Consider the following 16,340-nt stretch of genomic DNA (forward strand, 5'->3'; position numbering starts at 1 on the left):
GGTGCTTAGCACACACCGGCAATCAGCTTCCTCCTTTCCCCCCAGCACTTTCTGCCTGCTGGCAGCCCCTGCCCATCAGCTCCTCCCTCTCTCTCCCAGTGCCCCCTGCCTGCCACAGTCAGCTATTTCACAGCATGCAGGAGGCTCTAGGAAGGAGAAGGAGAAGCACGGATGGGGCACATTCGGGGAGGGGGGTGGAACTTGAAGGGAAGAGGCAGGGCGGGGCCAGGAAGAGGCAGGGGTGGGGGTTGGGGCTGAGGGTTTGGGGAAAGGGGGTGGGACCTGGTGCGGAGTGGGAGGTTGAGTACCCCTTACAGGTCCGGAGGAAGCTGTCACCTATGACCATTGTAATCATCTAGTCTGACCTCCTGTATACACAAGCCACAGAGCTTCCCTAAATAATTCCTAAAGTATATCTTTTAGAAAACATGTCCACTATGTCCCTCGGTAAATTGTTCCAATCATAGGTGCCAACTTCTCCTGGCACCGGTGGGTACTTGCGACTCTACCCCTGCCCCACCCCTTCCCCAAATCCCCGCCCCCTCGCTTGAGCATGCTGCATTCCTGCTCCTCCTCTGTTTTGTGGCAGGAAGCAATGGGAGGAGAAGCCAGGAAGGCCCGCTCAGAGGAGGAGGCGGAGGTGAGCTGAGGGAGGGTGGGGAGTTGCTCTGCACCCACCAATGTTTCCCCTGTGGGTGCTCCAGCCCCGGAGCACCCACAGAGTCAGTGCCTATGGTTCCAATGGTTAATTAATACTAAAAATGTACACCTTATTACCAGCCTGAATCCGTTTCAACTTCAAGCCATTGACTTGTGTTCCACCTTTCTCCACTGGAGTGAAGAGCCCACTATTTAATATCTGTTCCCCAGGTAGGTACTTATAGACTATTTACTCTTCTTATTGTTAAGCTAAATAGATTGAGCTCCTCCAGTCGGCCACCGTGAGGCATGTTTTCTGATCCTTTCATCATTCTTGTGACTCCTTCCGGAACCTCTTCCAATTTAGCAACAGCCTTCTGGACCGGAGGGCTCGAGAAGGGGACGCACGATTCCTGCAGCGGTGGCATCAGACTTAGGAAAGCGGGGACCTGTTAGCGCAGTTGCAGGGTCATTTTCTTTCTTCCAACAGGCCCCGGGCCGTGCCCAGGCAGCGTCTGGTGGGGGGGGGTCCCCCTGCAGCTCCAGCTTCCCCTGCACAACGGGCCCACCCCCGCAAAGCCCTCCTGACTCCCCGCGGCGCCCGGCCCCTGCAGAGCCCAGGCCCTCGTGCCCCACGCCCCGGCTGGCGGACGCTGGCGGAGGGCGCGAAGCTTGTGGGCGTCCCGCTCACTGCGAGGCTGCGTGCTGACGTTGCGCCGTCACCGCCCTCCCGGATGGAACCCGGAAGTGGGTTGGGCTAGGGGCGCCCGGCAGGGGCATCGTAGCCGGCTCTGGCGGGCAGATGGGTGGGAGCCCGGCTCCCCCTGGGCGGCGGCGGCGGCGGCGGTAGGGGGGCCCCGGGAGGGGAGAGGCGGCGGCGGCGGCGGGTGCCCGGGCGCGCGCGGCTGGAATGGTGCAGGCGGCAGCGCGCGGTGCCCGCGTTCTGAGGAGGAAGCCTGCGCGGAGCCGCGATGGAGATGCTGCTGCCGCCGGTGTGAGTGCGGGCGGGCGGGAGAGGGGGGCCTTAGGGAAGCCCCGGGCGCGCCTTGCTGATGACGGTGGGGAATCCCCGGCGGTGTCTCCCCCCCATGGCCTCCGGGCAGGGGAGCGGCCCCTTTCCCCCTTGTCCTGGTCTCCGGCAGCCCCTGCCCGGAGGGAGGCGGCAGCTGCGGGGTCCCCCTCCTGGTGCCCAGGTACCGCGGTGCCTTGAGTGCCCATTGCTCGGGCTCGTCCCCTTCCTTCCTCCGGCTCAGCGCGATCCCGGCAGGGGAGCCCCGGACGCCGCTGCCAGGGACCCGGCAGAATGTGCGTCTCCCACCTGCCGGCGGGCTCCGGGTCCCATCTGCCCTGGTGGCGTTAGGACACGTTAAAGCCTTGCACAGTTATAGCCCTGCTGGATTGTGTTAATGCTGCTGTCCCATTCCCCGCCTGGGTTCGCGGGATAGGTCTCAGAACAGGAGCACCCAACAGGTGAAACGTAGTAGTGGGTAAGGTGTCTGCAGGATTTTAATAATACTTCTTGTTTTGCCCTAGTACTGTAAGATCTTCAGGGGGCGGACTGTCTCGTTGTACCTTGTACAGTGCCAGGCATGGCGGTGTTCCATAAAGAACTCTTAAAGGCTGTCACAAGCAGAGGCAGGTGAATGAGGGAGATCGCAGAAAGTGAGCAAGATTGAAGATGGTCAGCAGAAAACATGATAAAATGCACTCCCAATCCATAAGACCAGGAGAGGAGATGCTAAGGAATGCCCTTAAAATCTGTTCCCCAGGAGGGGAATAGCACCCTCATTAAGGAAGTCTTCAAGGGAAATGTGTAACCACCCTGTTAAATCTTCCTCATCTTGACCGAGATCCTCTCATTTTTGTATTAGCTATAGACATTTTTATAGCATCTGTTTTATGAAGAATGGTTTTGAAGACAATATGAAACATTTAAAATATCACCCACACTCATTTGCTGGCATTGTATGTGCATACATATGCATGCGCCGAGATGTATCACTAGATTAAGAGATTTCTAGAGTGTTCAGGCATGTGGATGTAGTGGCTTTCTTAAAAGCAGGGTTGCTAAGCAATAAGCAGTTACATGAGTGGTTTATGAAGATATGTATATTTTCTGCTTCTCAATATTTAACAACATGTTACCAATTCCATAGTCCCAAACCTCCTCAAATTTGAAGCACGAGTGTTCCAGTGATTGAGCCATAGTATTATGTATAGGTGTGTAACTCCTTCCCTGCCCATGGTACTTGCAAATCCCCTTTCCTTCCTGGTATAGTAATTTTACTTTTGTAACTGGCAGCCATGTGTTTTCTTTGTACTAAAGGTAAGCAACATATTACCTCCTTTGTGCCCAGGATTTGGAGTGTATTAACTTACCCATCTCTCTAATACCCAGGGTTTGGCAGTTGACCAAAAAATTACTAGAGGCACCTTCTCCCCACACTGTTACACATAAATGGAAAAATATACCACCTGCTGTTCCTTTCTTTATCTCTTATGGTAAATTTGTGCTTTCCCAAGCTGTCTTCCAAAAAGAGGCCTGTCTTCAACAAATCTTGCAGCCTTTTGCTGTTTGTAGGAGCCCGGATTTTGGATGAGTTCAGATAAGATTGAAGACAGAAGGAATTAACCATGATGGGGTGGTGTGTATGGGATAGTGGAAGTGAATATGCTTATGAAAACTCTACTCTGTGTACGTGGCATTACTTTCTGCTCTTCAAAGATCTGACAGGTCAAGACTGTGACATATGAAGTTAGAAATGACAACTGGGTCCCATCTGTTGTTTTCTGGTATTCAGTAAATGTGTTGCATGCCTATATGCAGATCTAGACTCCCATTTTTGTATACAAATTCAGGATTGGATGATGTGAGAGATCCTGCATTATATCTTTTCTCTCTACATCATCATGTGTGTTGTAATCTGACATGCAAGTGAGGTTATATATTACCTCAGAATGTTTAAACTTTCCCTACTTCTCAGGAGCTCCAAAGGGTAGCTATTGTAGTCCTGAAATTTCAGGAGGAGCAAGGATCATCAAACAGGGAGGGCTGCATGAATAGGATAGGCAGAGTAAAGGTAGTTTGAGTTTGACCATTGCTCTGGTTCAGCCAACCACATTGTTTTCACCCTATTTAGTTAAGCATGATAATCAGGACAACTGGAAGATCTTTTATAGCATCAGTGTATTGAAGATTCAAGCCACATGCCTCCACCATGCTTAGGTTAAGGTTCATCCCGACTGTCTACCCTGTGGTCTAATGTATGTGCATCATACCCTTCTCATTACAGTATAGTCTTAGATGCCACAGATATGGCACCACTAGAAACAACTAAAATAGAATTGCTGTCACAAACAACTGTAGCTCAGTTGGAGACACTGCTAAACAAATCCAAAGTAATTTAAAGTATGTCAAGCAGCCCCCAAAATAGGATGCATATTAAGGAGGGCTTTTTAATTCATTGTGGTCTTTATAACATCACAGCCAATTTATGATATTGCTGTTTTGTAACCTAGAATCTGACAGTTTCATCATCTCCTTACGAATTTATGATTCATATGTAATCAACCCCTCCACCTTAGCCAGTGTGTCTGGAAATCCTCAAAGACAGCGTTTGGCATAGCCTTAAAGTTTTTAGAGTGTGGTGTATTGCATTGGAACGTGAGAAGTTATGGTAGAAAAGATTTTGCTGACTTGGATGTGTGTTGTAAGCGAGCAGAGAAGTAAAAGAGTAAATGTTTACTTCACCGTTAATTACCTGATGGTGCAATATGTATTGCCTAATACCTGTAGTTTCAGTATATCATTTTGAGTGCTTGCTTTTATTTCTGAATGATGATCCCTGTATACAGCATATAAATTGGAAAATTAAAGTTTACTATAAAAGAAATGCACCACAGATGCTGTATTTAGGTGTTTTGTAGTACAGTGACAGATGTAAGGAAGAAATACCTGGTAATGTTGGTTTTTTGAACATTGATGCAAAATTTTTCTACTAATTACCCCCAGAACCACTTTTTACTTGAATTGTATCTGTTCGTTTAGGACACTTCCCAGAAGTTAGCTGTAAAACAGACTTTTAAATTCTAGAATGTTAAAGTTGCAAGGGGTTTGAAGTAGAAAACCATATTTATTTTGCTGACCTCTCTCTTCTATCGATGATTCTCTCTTACTTTGTGGATCAGTGCTTTTTGTCTTTCTTGCAGTTTGGTCCAAAATGTTATGTTACTAGACCCAATATCCTGAATGGTATATAATGACAGGTTTCAGAGTAGCAGCCGTGTTAGTCTGTATTCGCAAAAAGAAAAGGAGTACTTGTGGCACCTTAGAGACTAACCAATTTAGTCTCTAAGGTGCCACAAGTACTCCTTTTCTTTTTCTGAATGGTATAGTAAAGATTGCTTTGCTTTCCTATTTGTGGGAATACTGTGCATCTAGAATGACAGGTTTAAATCTTAAATTTAAGTAGCCATTATCTTCATGTAAATGCTGTCCTTTTTTTTTTTAAAGCTGCTTCAGACATGCTCAGAAAAATATTCTAGCAGATGCAGTGAAAAAAACAGATCAGAGTTCTAGGTCCCTAAATCTTATGTTGAATTTGACCCTCCTAATTTGGTAAAAACATTTAAACATGACAAACTATAAGCAGTGATTTAATCTTCACTATAAAATGCTGTAAATTTTTTAAGTATTTGTGTCAGAGTGAACTGCCTCTAACAAGTTATTTGAATGCCAAATACTCATGCTTTATTGTTGGTCATTTTGAGGATAGGGAATAAAGTTGTGTAGTGCAGATAAACATATGAGAGCTAGTAAATATTGTAAAAAGAAAAGGAGTACTTGTGGCACCTTAGAGACTAACCAATTTATTTGAGCATAAACTTTCGTGAGCTAGAGCTCACTTCGTTGGATGCATTCATTTCCAGTGAATGCATTTGATGAAGTGAGCTGTCGCTCATAAAAACTTATGCTCAAATAAATTTGTTAGTCTCTAAGGTGCCACAAGTACTCCTTTTCTTTTTGCGGACACAGACTAACACGGCTGCTACTCTGAAACCAGTAAATATTGTATAACAAAGTGAAATGGTCTCCTTTGTGGGAATAGCAGCACAGCCTTTAGGCATTATAGACAACAGCATAGCTTGGAAATCTACTTGCCTACTCATTACTGGCTAGCTCAGCTGAGCAAAGGAGCTGGTATAAACAATGTTTGTAGAATTTAAACATTCTTTTAAAAAGTTTAAATTCAGACAGATTTTTTGACTCTGCTGATACTCTGAGACTTTTCAAGCAGCAGAAACTCATTAAGAAAAGTCTGGTCAGTTTCACTCCTTGTCTTCAGAAGAGTCTTGTGGATAGCTGTGAAATTGCCCATAATCGTGTCAGTTTCATGTGGCTGATGTGGAAAACTGAACAGGAGTGGGTACTGTTGGAATTTTCAAAGGGGGAGGATGACCTGGAATCTGTGGGAGATGATGTGTTGCAGCAGCCTAGGGCTGGGGGAGGGGGTGTGAACTGATTCTCTTCCAACAGACAGATAAATGGGAGATTGAAAATTTATCAGTGCTGGGATTATGTCTGAGATCTTTTCCACTCATCTTATCTAGAACACCTTGTCCATTTCTGGGAGAACGCTTCATCTAGTTCTCAGTTTAACTCCAGATTTTGTCACTCAGATTCTTTTATTTGGCACAAAGCAAAGCTACCCTGAGTTGATCGGACTCAAGTGTAGATGAGTATAGGAAATACCACACATCCAAAGTTACACAGAAAGCCTCTTCCTTTATATATATATTTACATATTACATTGCATCAAATGTTTTTGGATTGGCTTGGTTACTTTGCAGGAACCAATCCCTGTGCAGCATGCTCTGTCCATGCATTGCCCATGCTCAACCTCATCTTTTCATTTCTAACTTATCTTACTCATTGTCAGTAAATGGTGCTCTGGGTGTTCTGCCTCTTACCTTATCTGGCTAAGACATTGTTTTTTTAGCCTACTGACCTATTTATTTATCTTATTTAGCACAAAAGTTCTGTTTTCAACCTAATCTGTTTACCTCCTTAATTCTATCCAAGCACTTAGTTAAAAATTCCAGTACCCATTTCTTTCCCAGAAGCTGAGGATTGGTAAGGGGGAGGATGGGTTCCTCACTAGTGCCTTTGCTCATGGAGCTTTCTAGGCTAACATTCTTCTTTATCATCAACCTGGCTAGTAGATGCATTCCTCTGACTAGTATTATTAGGTGCCTGGTATATTTTCCAAAATACGTACAGGGTGTTGGTAATGTGGAATTTGAAATCACTCTGAGTAAAAAGTAAGTTTGGCAAAAAGAATTGGGATCATGATTTTCAAGTAGACAGAAATGTTAACTAAACTTGTTTGTCTTGTTTGTTTATAGATGTACAAAACTTTGCCATCAGAAGCCTGTGGATCTGAAAGATGATAATACTGAAAAACACTGCCCTGTTACAGTGAATCCTTGGCATATGAAGAAAGCTTTCAAAGTTATGAATGAATTAAGAAGGTAAGTATTGTATTCATTTTATGCATGTGTATGGGGTCATCCATTTTCAGTTGTTCACAAATTTTTTTAATTTAAGTTTCTGCCGTAAATAGGATGTGTAATCCCACAAACGTAGTTTTCCAGGTAAACCAATAAGATGAATTATAAAACTAAAAAGTGATAACTTATTGGTAGTCATAAAGTAATTTGATGGAATCTATATTCATATCACCCTTGACAAGCTAGCCAGAGTTATTGCTTATGTGTTGGCTTGGCAGAATTCAACATTTGATTTTTTTATATAATTTCAACAGATATAAGTGTTTATTTGTAAGCATTTTTCTGGGTATAAACTTTCAAAGTTGAACAACATTATAGATTTTAAGCATTTTTTATTTTTATATGTTTAAATTTTCACAGTTGCATGAAATTATGGAGGGTCAGACAATAATTGTTTCATGACAGTAGATATTGAGATTCAAGTTACTTCATAATAATTAAAAACACAAATTGTTAACATCACATCAAAATATACCAAGTAAATCATTGATTTAAAGATATCAAGGATTATTTTTCTTACTTTGCCTATCTGTAAATTTCAGTTATTATTGTTGGAGATATTCATTCCTGGATTTGTGTATGTACAGTGAAATCGATATTGACCAACATTTACTGATAAAAATCTAATCCTTCCAAGCCTGCTTATGGGGTATGAAAAACATCTGAAGAATTTTGTTTGTTTCAGTGGCGCTATCTGTTGCACAGTATATTCCAAATAGGTTCAGTTAAGAGGTCACTTTTCACATAGGCCTCTTATGCATTAAGATATTTTTGTTGTCAAGTTTCCAACCATTGCAACACTGGAAGCCCTGTGTTGATACTGTTCTTAGTATCATGTCAATTAGAATATTTAGTAAGAGAACTAGGTGATGTGGTACTCAAAACTGTTTATAGCTGGTCTTACAACAGTTGCTAACATTGGTTCAGCTGAATAGGTGTTGACGACGCAAAATTTTTGCAGAATTTCCCTACTATAGACAAAGCCTGAGATTTTAAACTTCATATACCTACCTTTTTTCCCTACCTTACCTAAAAATATTAACCTCTTTTGGCATAAAACAACAATTTGTATCTCTTAGTAAAGTTTGCCTCAATATTTGATTCTCACTCGTTGCATGTGGCTATGTCTTCTCGCTGCTACTGACACTGTGGCCATACTTAGTTATTTATTGAACTTTGACAGTTTGTGCCACTCCGGACAAACATGGAGATAGTCCCTGCCCCAAAGAGATTGCAATCTACATCACGCCGACCGTATAGTAAAAAGACATAGCCTGAGAGTAAGCTATCCCCTTCTAAGTGTTCCTGCCCATCCTTACACTGCTGACCAAACTGAATGGCTGTCATGCTACACCCTACCACATTTCTTGTTCCTCCAAGGATTATGGTAACCAGATTCACAATCTCAAGGAATGTAGCAGAGCTGCAGGGTCAAGTGAGTGGAGGGAGAGTGTAGAAATAGAGGTCACGTCGTGCCCAGAAGTAACAAACCCAATCTCAGTTTTGCTGTTTCATTGTGGGCAAAGGGAGCTGACTTCCCAGCAGAGTTCATTGTTGAAGGCCCTGGATTATTATTTTAAAAATGTACTTCAATTTTCAGGATTTATTAAAGTCAGGATTGTTGTTGAGAGAGTACAAGCAGTTTCTGTTTTGTATTTAGAAACAATTGAGAAGTTTAAATAGGAATGGTGCCAAGCAAATCTCAACTATAGTTGCATTTAGTAGTGTAGCTGCCACAAATGTTTACTGATGATACTGAAAGGTAGCTTCAGTTTGAGTAAAACTGATGTCAAAATTTTAGGACCTTGTCAGATCACATTATATTTGTATTTGCATTCCTTTTGGATTTGAAATAATAAACTTAATTATTTTAAGCTTGACTTCAGAACAATTGGCTTAATTAGATTTATTTGACTGTTTCCTCTAGACTTTAATAGAAAGTATTAAAAACTCCATATTAGTGCACCTTAGTTTGACAATGTGTTGCATAATGAATTTCCTTCAGTTTTAAATGTGTTGCCTTTTAACTTAAGATCTGTTTTCATATTATGGGAACTATTTAGTAGGCGTTTGATCATCTTTGAAAGTATTCATTATTGTTTACTAAACCTCTAACTTTCCCTTGCTTGTCTTTCCAAATGAAATTATCCTAAACGTTTTAATCTTTCTATGGAAACCTTCTTTATGTCTTTGACTGCCGTTACACAAGACCACTGAAGGACACTATCAGCTTTGAGAATGAGTTGACTAAAAGACATGATATTGTTCAAAATAAGGCAGTATCTTCAAGTAGCCATTTTTTGTATTATTGAGTATTTTTTTAATACTGCCTCCCAGCTCACACTTTCTTTCATTTGTGCAGCAATCTAAGCAAATATCTTTTGAGATATGTGCACCTCAGTAGACATTTCCTGTAAGGTTATAACTATTTAAGAATCCCTCAGCATGAACACTTAAATTCTTTTTAATATGTATAACCTTTCACTTGCCTACATTGAATCTTGGTTGATGTCAAGTTACCCATTTACCCAGTTTTGTTATATCTTATCAATGGTTTTCACAATCCTTACAGTTCTTAACTAATCTGAATAATTTTGTCCTTGGTAAATCTTGCCACTTCATAAGTCACAATCTCCTCTAAGTAGATGTCAAATATGCTTAACATCGATCCTAGTGTTGATCACTGGGACACCCATCTACTAACTCTTACACACCAACATTAAGTCTTCAGTTAAAACGCTACAGCAGCACAACTGCAGCAGTGATTCGGTGTAGACCCTACCTACACTGAAGGGAGAGGTTCTTAATTCACCTCCTTAAGAGGCGGTAGCTTGGTTGATGGAAGAATTGTTCTGTTGACCTACTGCTATTTACACTGGGGGTTAGGATGGCATAGCTACATCTCTCAGGGGTGTGGATTTTGTGGATCTGCTATGCAGATGTAAGTTCCCCCCCAAAAACTGAAAATTGTCCATTTAGCCCCTACAAATTGTCCATTTAGTCCTTATTTTTATGCCTCGCAGTAATCTGTTTTTATCGTGATGGAACTTCTCTTACTTATGCCTCCCAAACAGCTTTAATAGTTGATAAACAAGGACTTCCAAAAGCATTCTAATTGGAAAATGGTTAATATTACAAAACCTAGACTGATTTCTTATATTGCATATGTACCAAGCTATGTTACCGCTAGAGCCCTTTTGTAGACTCTGATTCTGCAGCTGAGAAGCTTGTCACAGAATTGCTTCAGAGTGTACCCTTTCATTATTAAAAAAAAAAAAGTTACTTAATTTTCTAGTGTAGACAAGCCCTAAGTCTTTAGCAAAGTTATGAATGTAAGTTACCAGGTTTGCCATTTGAAGGTGTCGTGCAGGTTTCCTTTGAGGTCAAGAACTGAGAGGTTAGATAGTGAGAGTTTTTTGAAGAGTTTGCCCATGGGTGACAAGGTGTTTTTGTTGTTTATCGTTTTTCTATGTGAGTTCTGTCGAGAATATAGTGATTGCCTGACTTCCCCCAAGTCGTCGTTGGGGCATTTGATGCACTGGATGAGGTACTCTATATGTTGTGATAGGCATTGATAGGACCTATGGACCTTGGAAGGTGTGGGGGGTATTGATCCACTTAGCAGTGGAGATATGTCTATGGGCTTTGCATCTATCATAGCAGGATCTGCTGTCATTTGGTTTGGTGTGTCCTGGTTTGTGGGGAGCTTGCTTCTGATGGTGATCTTAGAGAGGTTAGGGGATGGGAGGTTGTCTGAGACCAGAAGAGGGGATTTGGGAAAGATTTCTTTCAGGATGTGGTCCCCATAAAATAGGGATTACAATTGTTTGGTGGTACCCCACACAGATTCTAATGTGGAGTGGTAAGTGATAATTAGGGGTGTGTAGTTGGTGGGTTTTTTCCTTTATTGAAGCAGATTTTCTTGGGGTATTTGGATGACCAGTTCCATGATGCAATCTACTTCTCTGATGGAGTGTCCTTGTTTGGTGAAGGCAGTTTTAAGTGTGTATCCTGGACTTCCTTCTTGGAACATATTCTGTGAGTGGTTGGCTGTAGATAACAGATTTATTGTTGTGTTTGGGATGGCTACTAGATCTGTGAAAGTAAGTGTGTGGTGATCCATGAGTTTCTTGTATATAGTTGTCTATAGGATTTCCTTGTTGAGGCTGATTGTGGTGTCCTGCAGGTTGATGCTTGTGGGGGAGTGTTCTAGAGAGTTTGATGGATGGGTGGTGGTTCTCTAAGCAGAAATTGTGGGATACGCACTTCACCCACTTAAAACCGCCTTCACCAAACAAAGACACTCCACCAGAGAAGTAGATTTCATCGTGGAATGGTCCATCCAAATATCCTGGGAGAATCTGCTTCAATACAGGGAAAAAATGCACCGACCGCACACTCCTAGTTCTCAGCTACCACACCACACTGCAATCCATACGGGATATCATCAAACAATTACAAGCCATACTGGATGGGCACTGCATCCTGAAAGAAATCTTTCCCAACCCCCCTCTTCCACCTTGTCTTTCTCATGTCCTGGGACCAACGTCGCTAAACAACACCTTAGAAAAAACTAAGCTATTTTTCTTGGTTCGGAGATTTTTGGTGATGAAAATATACTTGAAAAGCAGCAATAACAAAGAAGACTTTATGGTGATTTTGAATAGTAAACAAGGAACGAACTTTGAAAGTAATACAACAAAGAAAGCCACTCTGAAGTTTGGGCTCATCACTGACTAGGAAGCTCATAGCCCTGAACTACCTGGGAGTGAATCTTAACCTTTTAGTATTTGTCCATATTGATACATGGCATGGAAAGAGGATTCCTCCAGAGTATGTAGCCTTAAACTCTTTTCGGCTGATATAAGTTGTTCTGTATTTGGCATACAAGTCTTTTCACTAAGCAAGAAAGCAGAATTTATTAGTTTGCGCCTAGGAAGCTGCATGAATCCAAGCACCAGCTGTATACAGCCGTGTGTATTTTGAAACAGAGTTAAAAATGTTAGTTTATCAACATTGTTTTTGTTGGGGAAAACATGTTTACTGTGAGGTAGATGTTATGTGCTTTTCTACTATGGATTTGCTGATGTAAAACTACTCTTCCTTTGATATTTTTTTCAAAACAGTCAGAACTTGTTGTGTGATGTGACGATAGTAGCTGAAGACATGGAAATTGCAGCTCATAGAGTCGTGCTAGCCGCTTGCAGCCCTTACTTCCATGCCATGTTTACAGGTACTAAATATTTTTAACACTTGTTACCTTTAACTCCGTGCTCAGGCAAAAGAGTTTTGTTTTGCTTTGTTTTATATATTAATAAGATGTTAAAATTAAAGGAACCGTGTCTATTTTATATGTTAGCTTGTTCTAACCTTAAAGGGAACTGTCAACTTGAAATCCAGTCTCTTGTATAGAAGGAGTTAAAAGTAGGTTTGGGTGATTCTCTTTCCTCTAAGTCCTCCTGACAATTCTTGGTATTTCTCTCTCTTGTTTTATTTATTTTTGTTTTTCTCTTCCTTTTTCTGTGTGAAAGATGCACACAAACAGTGGAAACAGTAGAAAATGACTATGTAAATTGCCGTCACGTTCAAAGTAAAGGAGAAAGAGATTCTCTAACCTTTTCAGCAGTAACAATCCTATGTAACAGTAGGTTAAATCACTTTTTTCTGGACTTTAAGTAAATGATGTCCCTTTAACATCTCTTCTTTCCCCTAAGTACATTCCTCAGTCCCATAGTGTTGTAAGCTGTTAGACATGAATGCTTTCAGTGGCTTTGGCAGCTGGAGTGCATATTTTGGTATTCTTTGGATAATTGAGTGACAGATATGCTGTGCATTGTTGCAATAACTTTTCTGTACAGGCTGGATTCTGTCTCTTCTCATTCCACGCTAATAATTTGCTGTTATGTTATTACAGCAGGTATGTTAGATGTTTTGTAGGGCTAAAGTAGGTTTAGATCCTTAATACCTCCCAGTGGATTCTGAATGTTGCGGATTTACTTCTTCACTGGTTATAAATTACTTTGAAACCCTCTCATGGAAGATGCTGTCAAAATGAAAATTATTATTAAATGTGTGTTTTATAATTTTATTTTAAAATTCCTTGGCTATTTCCTCTCACTCTGTGATATACTCTGGTCCTTAATGTTTTTTTCTTGATGACATGGGACATCAGATATAATCACTGTGATATGCATCTTACAACTTCAGCTACATTCCTGACATGGGCATGCAGGTAAAAAGAGTAAAAACAAAATTTTGACAACTAAGTTTCAAATTAGGATCAGAAGTTCTAGTTGTATATACAACTCTGTATTGGGAAACAGGGATCACTTTACTGAGATTAAACTGTAAATGTAGGATAGATTTGATTTGTTTATGATATGGAATTGACTGAAATCTGTTAATATTTTCTTTCTGCTCTGTTCTGTGCTTTCTTCTCTCCTCCCCTCTTCCCCCACATTTTTGGCTGAATACTCACTTAGTGCAGCATAGAAATGACATTTAAAGAATTCTCCAGTTATTAATCCTTAAGTATTCAGTTGTGGTTGATACACAGATTACTAGTGAGCACTGATATTTTTTTTAATCTGATAATCATCCTAGTTTTCTGTTAAACTCAAATGAAAGCAACTTTTTGTATTATGCTTTTTTCCATCTGGTTGATAACGTAGAATTGCAAGCCTTTTAAGTTAGCTGTATTTTAAATGCTGAGTATTATTATCTCACACATTCAAAATATCTCTATGTAAACAGACTAACCATTTATTCAGTGAATTGGTGTGGTGGGAGTTTTAAACCCAACACCAACGTTGCTTCAAGGATTGGAAGACTGTGTGCTACAGGTGCAAATGCTTCCTTCCAATAAGAATCAACCATGCTGCCTATGCTATTTGGCCATTCTCCACTGACAAAGTCCTAAATTTAATCTTTAATTCTTATTATGTTACACTTCTAATAACCCACATTCATACGTGTTGACCTGCAAGTTTCACTCACTTAACTGGTTACAACCAAAGGGAAGAAAGGAGGAATTTTCTGCATTCTTTCTCCATTCAGAGTTATAATTGTAAATGCTAACATTTTGAAAGATATTAAACCTCAGACTTTAGGGTTTACACCAATAACTAACTACTAAGGATTGGGAGGAGATATAGCGTGGAGGACAGATTATCCCACTTTTCGTAACATGAGGTTGCATGCACCGTCTTCTCAAACATCTGGTACTGGCCACAATCAGAGACACAATACTAGGCTAGATGGACCACAGGTCTGATTCAGTCAGGCATTTCCTGTGTTTCCTCTAGAGCAGGGGTTCTCAACCATTTTCTTTCTGAGGCCGCCCCTCAACATCCTTTATAAACTCCATAGCCCACCTGTGCCACGACAACTGCTTTTCTGCATACAAAAGCCAGGGCCGCCGTTATGGGGTAGCACGCAGGGCAATTGCCCAGGGCCATTCACCACAGGGGGCCCTGCAAAGCTAAGTTGCTCAGGATTCAGCTTCAGCCCCGGGTGGCGGGGTTCAGAGCTCCATAGCTTCAGCACCATGCGGTGGGGCTTTGGCTTTCTGCCCTGAGCCCCAGCAAGTCTAATGCTGACCCTGCTTGGCACCCCCCCCCCCCAAAACCTGCTCACGGTCCCCCAGGGGCCCCGGGTGAGAACCACTGCTCTAGAGCCTAAATTCTGACAGAGTAACTCAAGAGAAGAGGCAGGAATGGAGACGCTTCACCCTTCCTAGCCCTGGTCTGTCCTTCCCATCCGAAGATAGAACCTAATGAGTGGCAGAAGCAAGGAGCCTTGATAAAGAGACTGTCAGATTCTATGGTGATAGGGGCCACATAAGTACCTTAGATAGCCTTTTAGTAACTTCAGATAATCTGGGTTACTCTACCTTTAGGCTGTGTCTACACGGCATACCTACAATGGCTGTTGTAAGGTGCGCTGTGTGGTTGCTCTTTGTCGCCGGGAGAGAGTTCTCCCAGCGAAAAAATTAAAACCATCCCCAACAAGGGGCAGTAGCTTCGTTGACAGTAGTTCGCCTCCCGATGACTAAATTAAAGACTACAAAATTGTATTGCAGGTGAAATGAGTGAGAGTCGAGCAAAGAGAGTTCGAATAAAGGAAGTGGATGGCTGGACACTGAGAATGCTTATTGATTATGTTTACACTGCTGAAATTCAGGTTACAGAAGAAAATGTACAGGTAAGAGAGTAAGGACTTCTCCTAATAATTGTTTCTGTGGTTTCTGACATTTTTGCTCTTGCAAAATAAGGTGATTTTTTTTTCCTTATACTTGCAAAGATAATAGGATTTACTGCTAGAATCTTAACCATAAGAAAGAGAGAAAAATATTAGACAGAAATTGTGTGATCACAGAATTCTCCTTTTTTTAAAGTGCAAAATCAGGCTCCCTGACACATTGATTACCTACATTCAAATCCTCAGTACTGCATGTGCTGCAAAGAAAACACCAGTCACTAGTTTGTAGTTTCTCACAAATGATAGATTGACAGTAATCTTGCTGTCTAGTAGAGAATGTATCAGCAAGTCCTTAAATAAATAGACAAACAAAGGGTTTTTGTACTAAAATCATGTAAGTTTTCTAGTGAAAGTCAAGTGTGTGTGTGTGTGTGTGTGTGTGTGTGTGTGTGTGTGTGTTCTGAAATGTGGCTGTTCTCTGCTTGAGAAAAGTGCCATTACTGCAAAGTGAAGTCCTCTGTTCACAGTATAGCTACACCAGCTATAAGATCCTCTACACTACTAATGTGCTTCTACACTGATGTGGAAAAATTCCCCACCTTTGTGATGGAAAGGTAGTTCATGCTCCCAAGGCTAGTACTCTCACATCCTGTACTCTGGGCCTAATCCAAAGATCACTGAAGTCAATGGAAAGATTTTAGTGGGCTTTGAAGCATAGCATTAGTGTAGTAAACTGGGTATCCCCCACACTTATCAGTTTGCTGCTAGTGTTCTTCCTACATAGCTACCTGGGAGTTTTCACTCTGACAGTGCTAGGTTGCACTGAGTTTTGTCTTAAAACAAACAAAAATAAACCTCCCCCTTTAAATTAAAGTTTAGTTTATTGAACATTTCCTTTACATTAGTCCACTAAGTCACCTACTCCCACTTGG

At 41.5% G+C, this 16,340-nt stretch overlaps 1 protein-coding gene across 13 annotated transcripts in view; it reads left to right on the forward strand.

Moving 5' to 3' along the window:
- Positions 1 to 1,464: 1,464 nt before the first annotated feature.
- KLHL2 (kelch like family member 2) overlaps positions 1,465 to 16,340 on the forward strand; it is a 105,384-nt gene continuing 90,508 nt past the window's right edge. For 4 of the 13 annotated variants that reach the window (XM_073341548.1, XM_073341551.1, XM_073341546.1 and 1 more), the window contains exon 1: positions 15,322 to 15,411. Coding sequence is in view for 8 of the 13 variants with exons in the window: in XM_073341537.1 (XP_073197638.1) it covers positions 10,536 to 10,756; positions 12,336 to 12,442; positions 15,290 to 15,411 (450 nt within the window). In the remaining 5 variants the exon portion in view is untranslated. The other 9 variants (XM_073341537.1, XM_073341544.1, XM_073341542.1 and 6 more) reach the window with 6 other exon arrangements.

This window comes from Lepidochelys kempii, chromosome 4, assembly GCF_965140265.1.
Source record: "Lepidochelys kempii isolate rLepKem1 chromosome 4, rLepKem1.hap2, whole genome shotgun sequence".
In the NCBI taxonomy this organism is placed as follows: Eukaryota; Metazoa; Chordata; order Testudines; family Cheloniidae; genus Lepidochelys; species Lepidochelys kempii.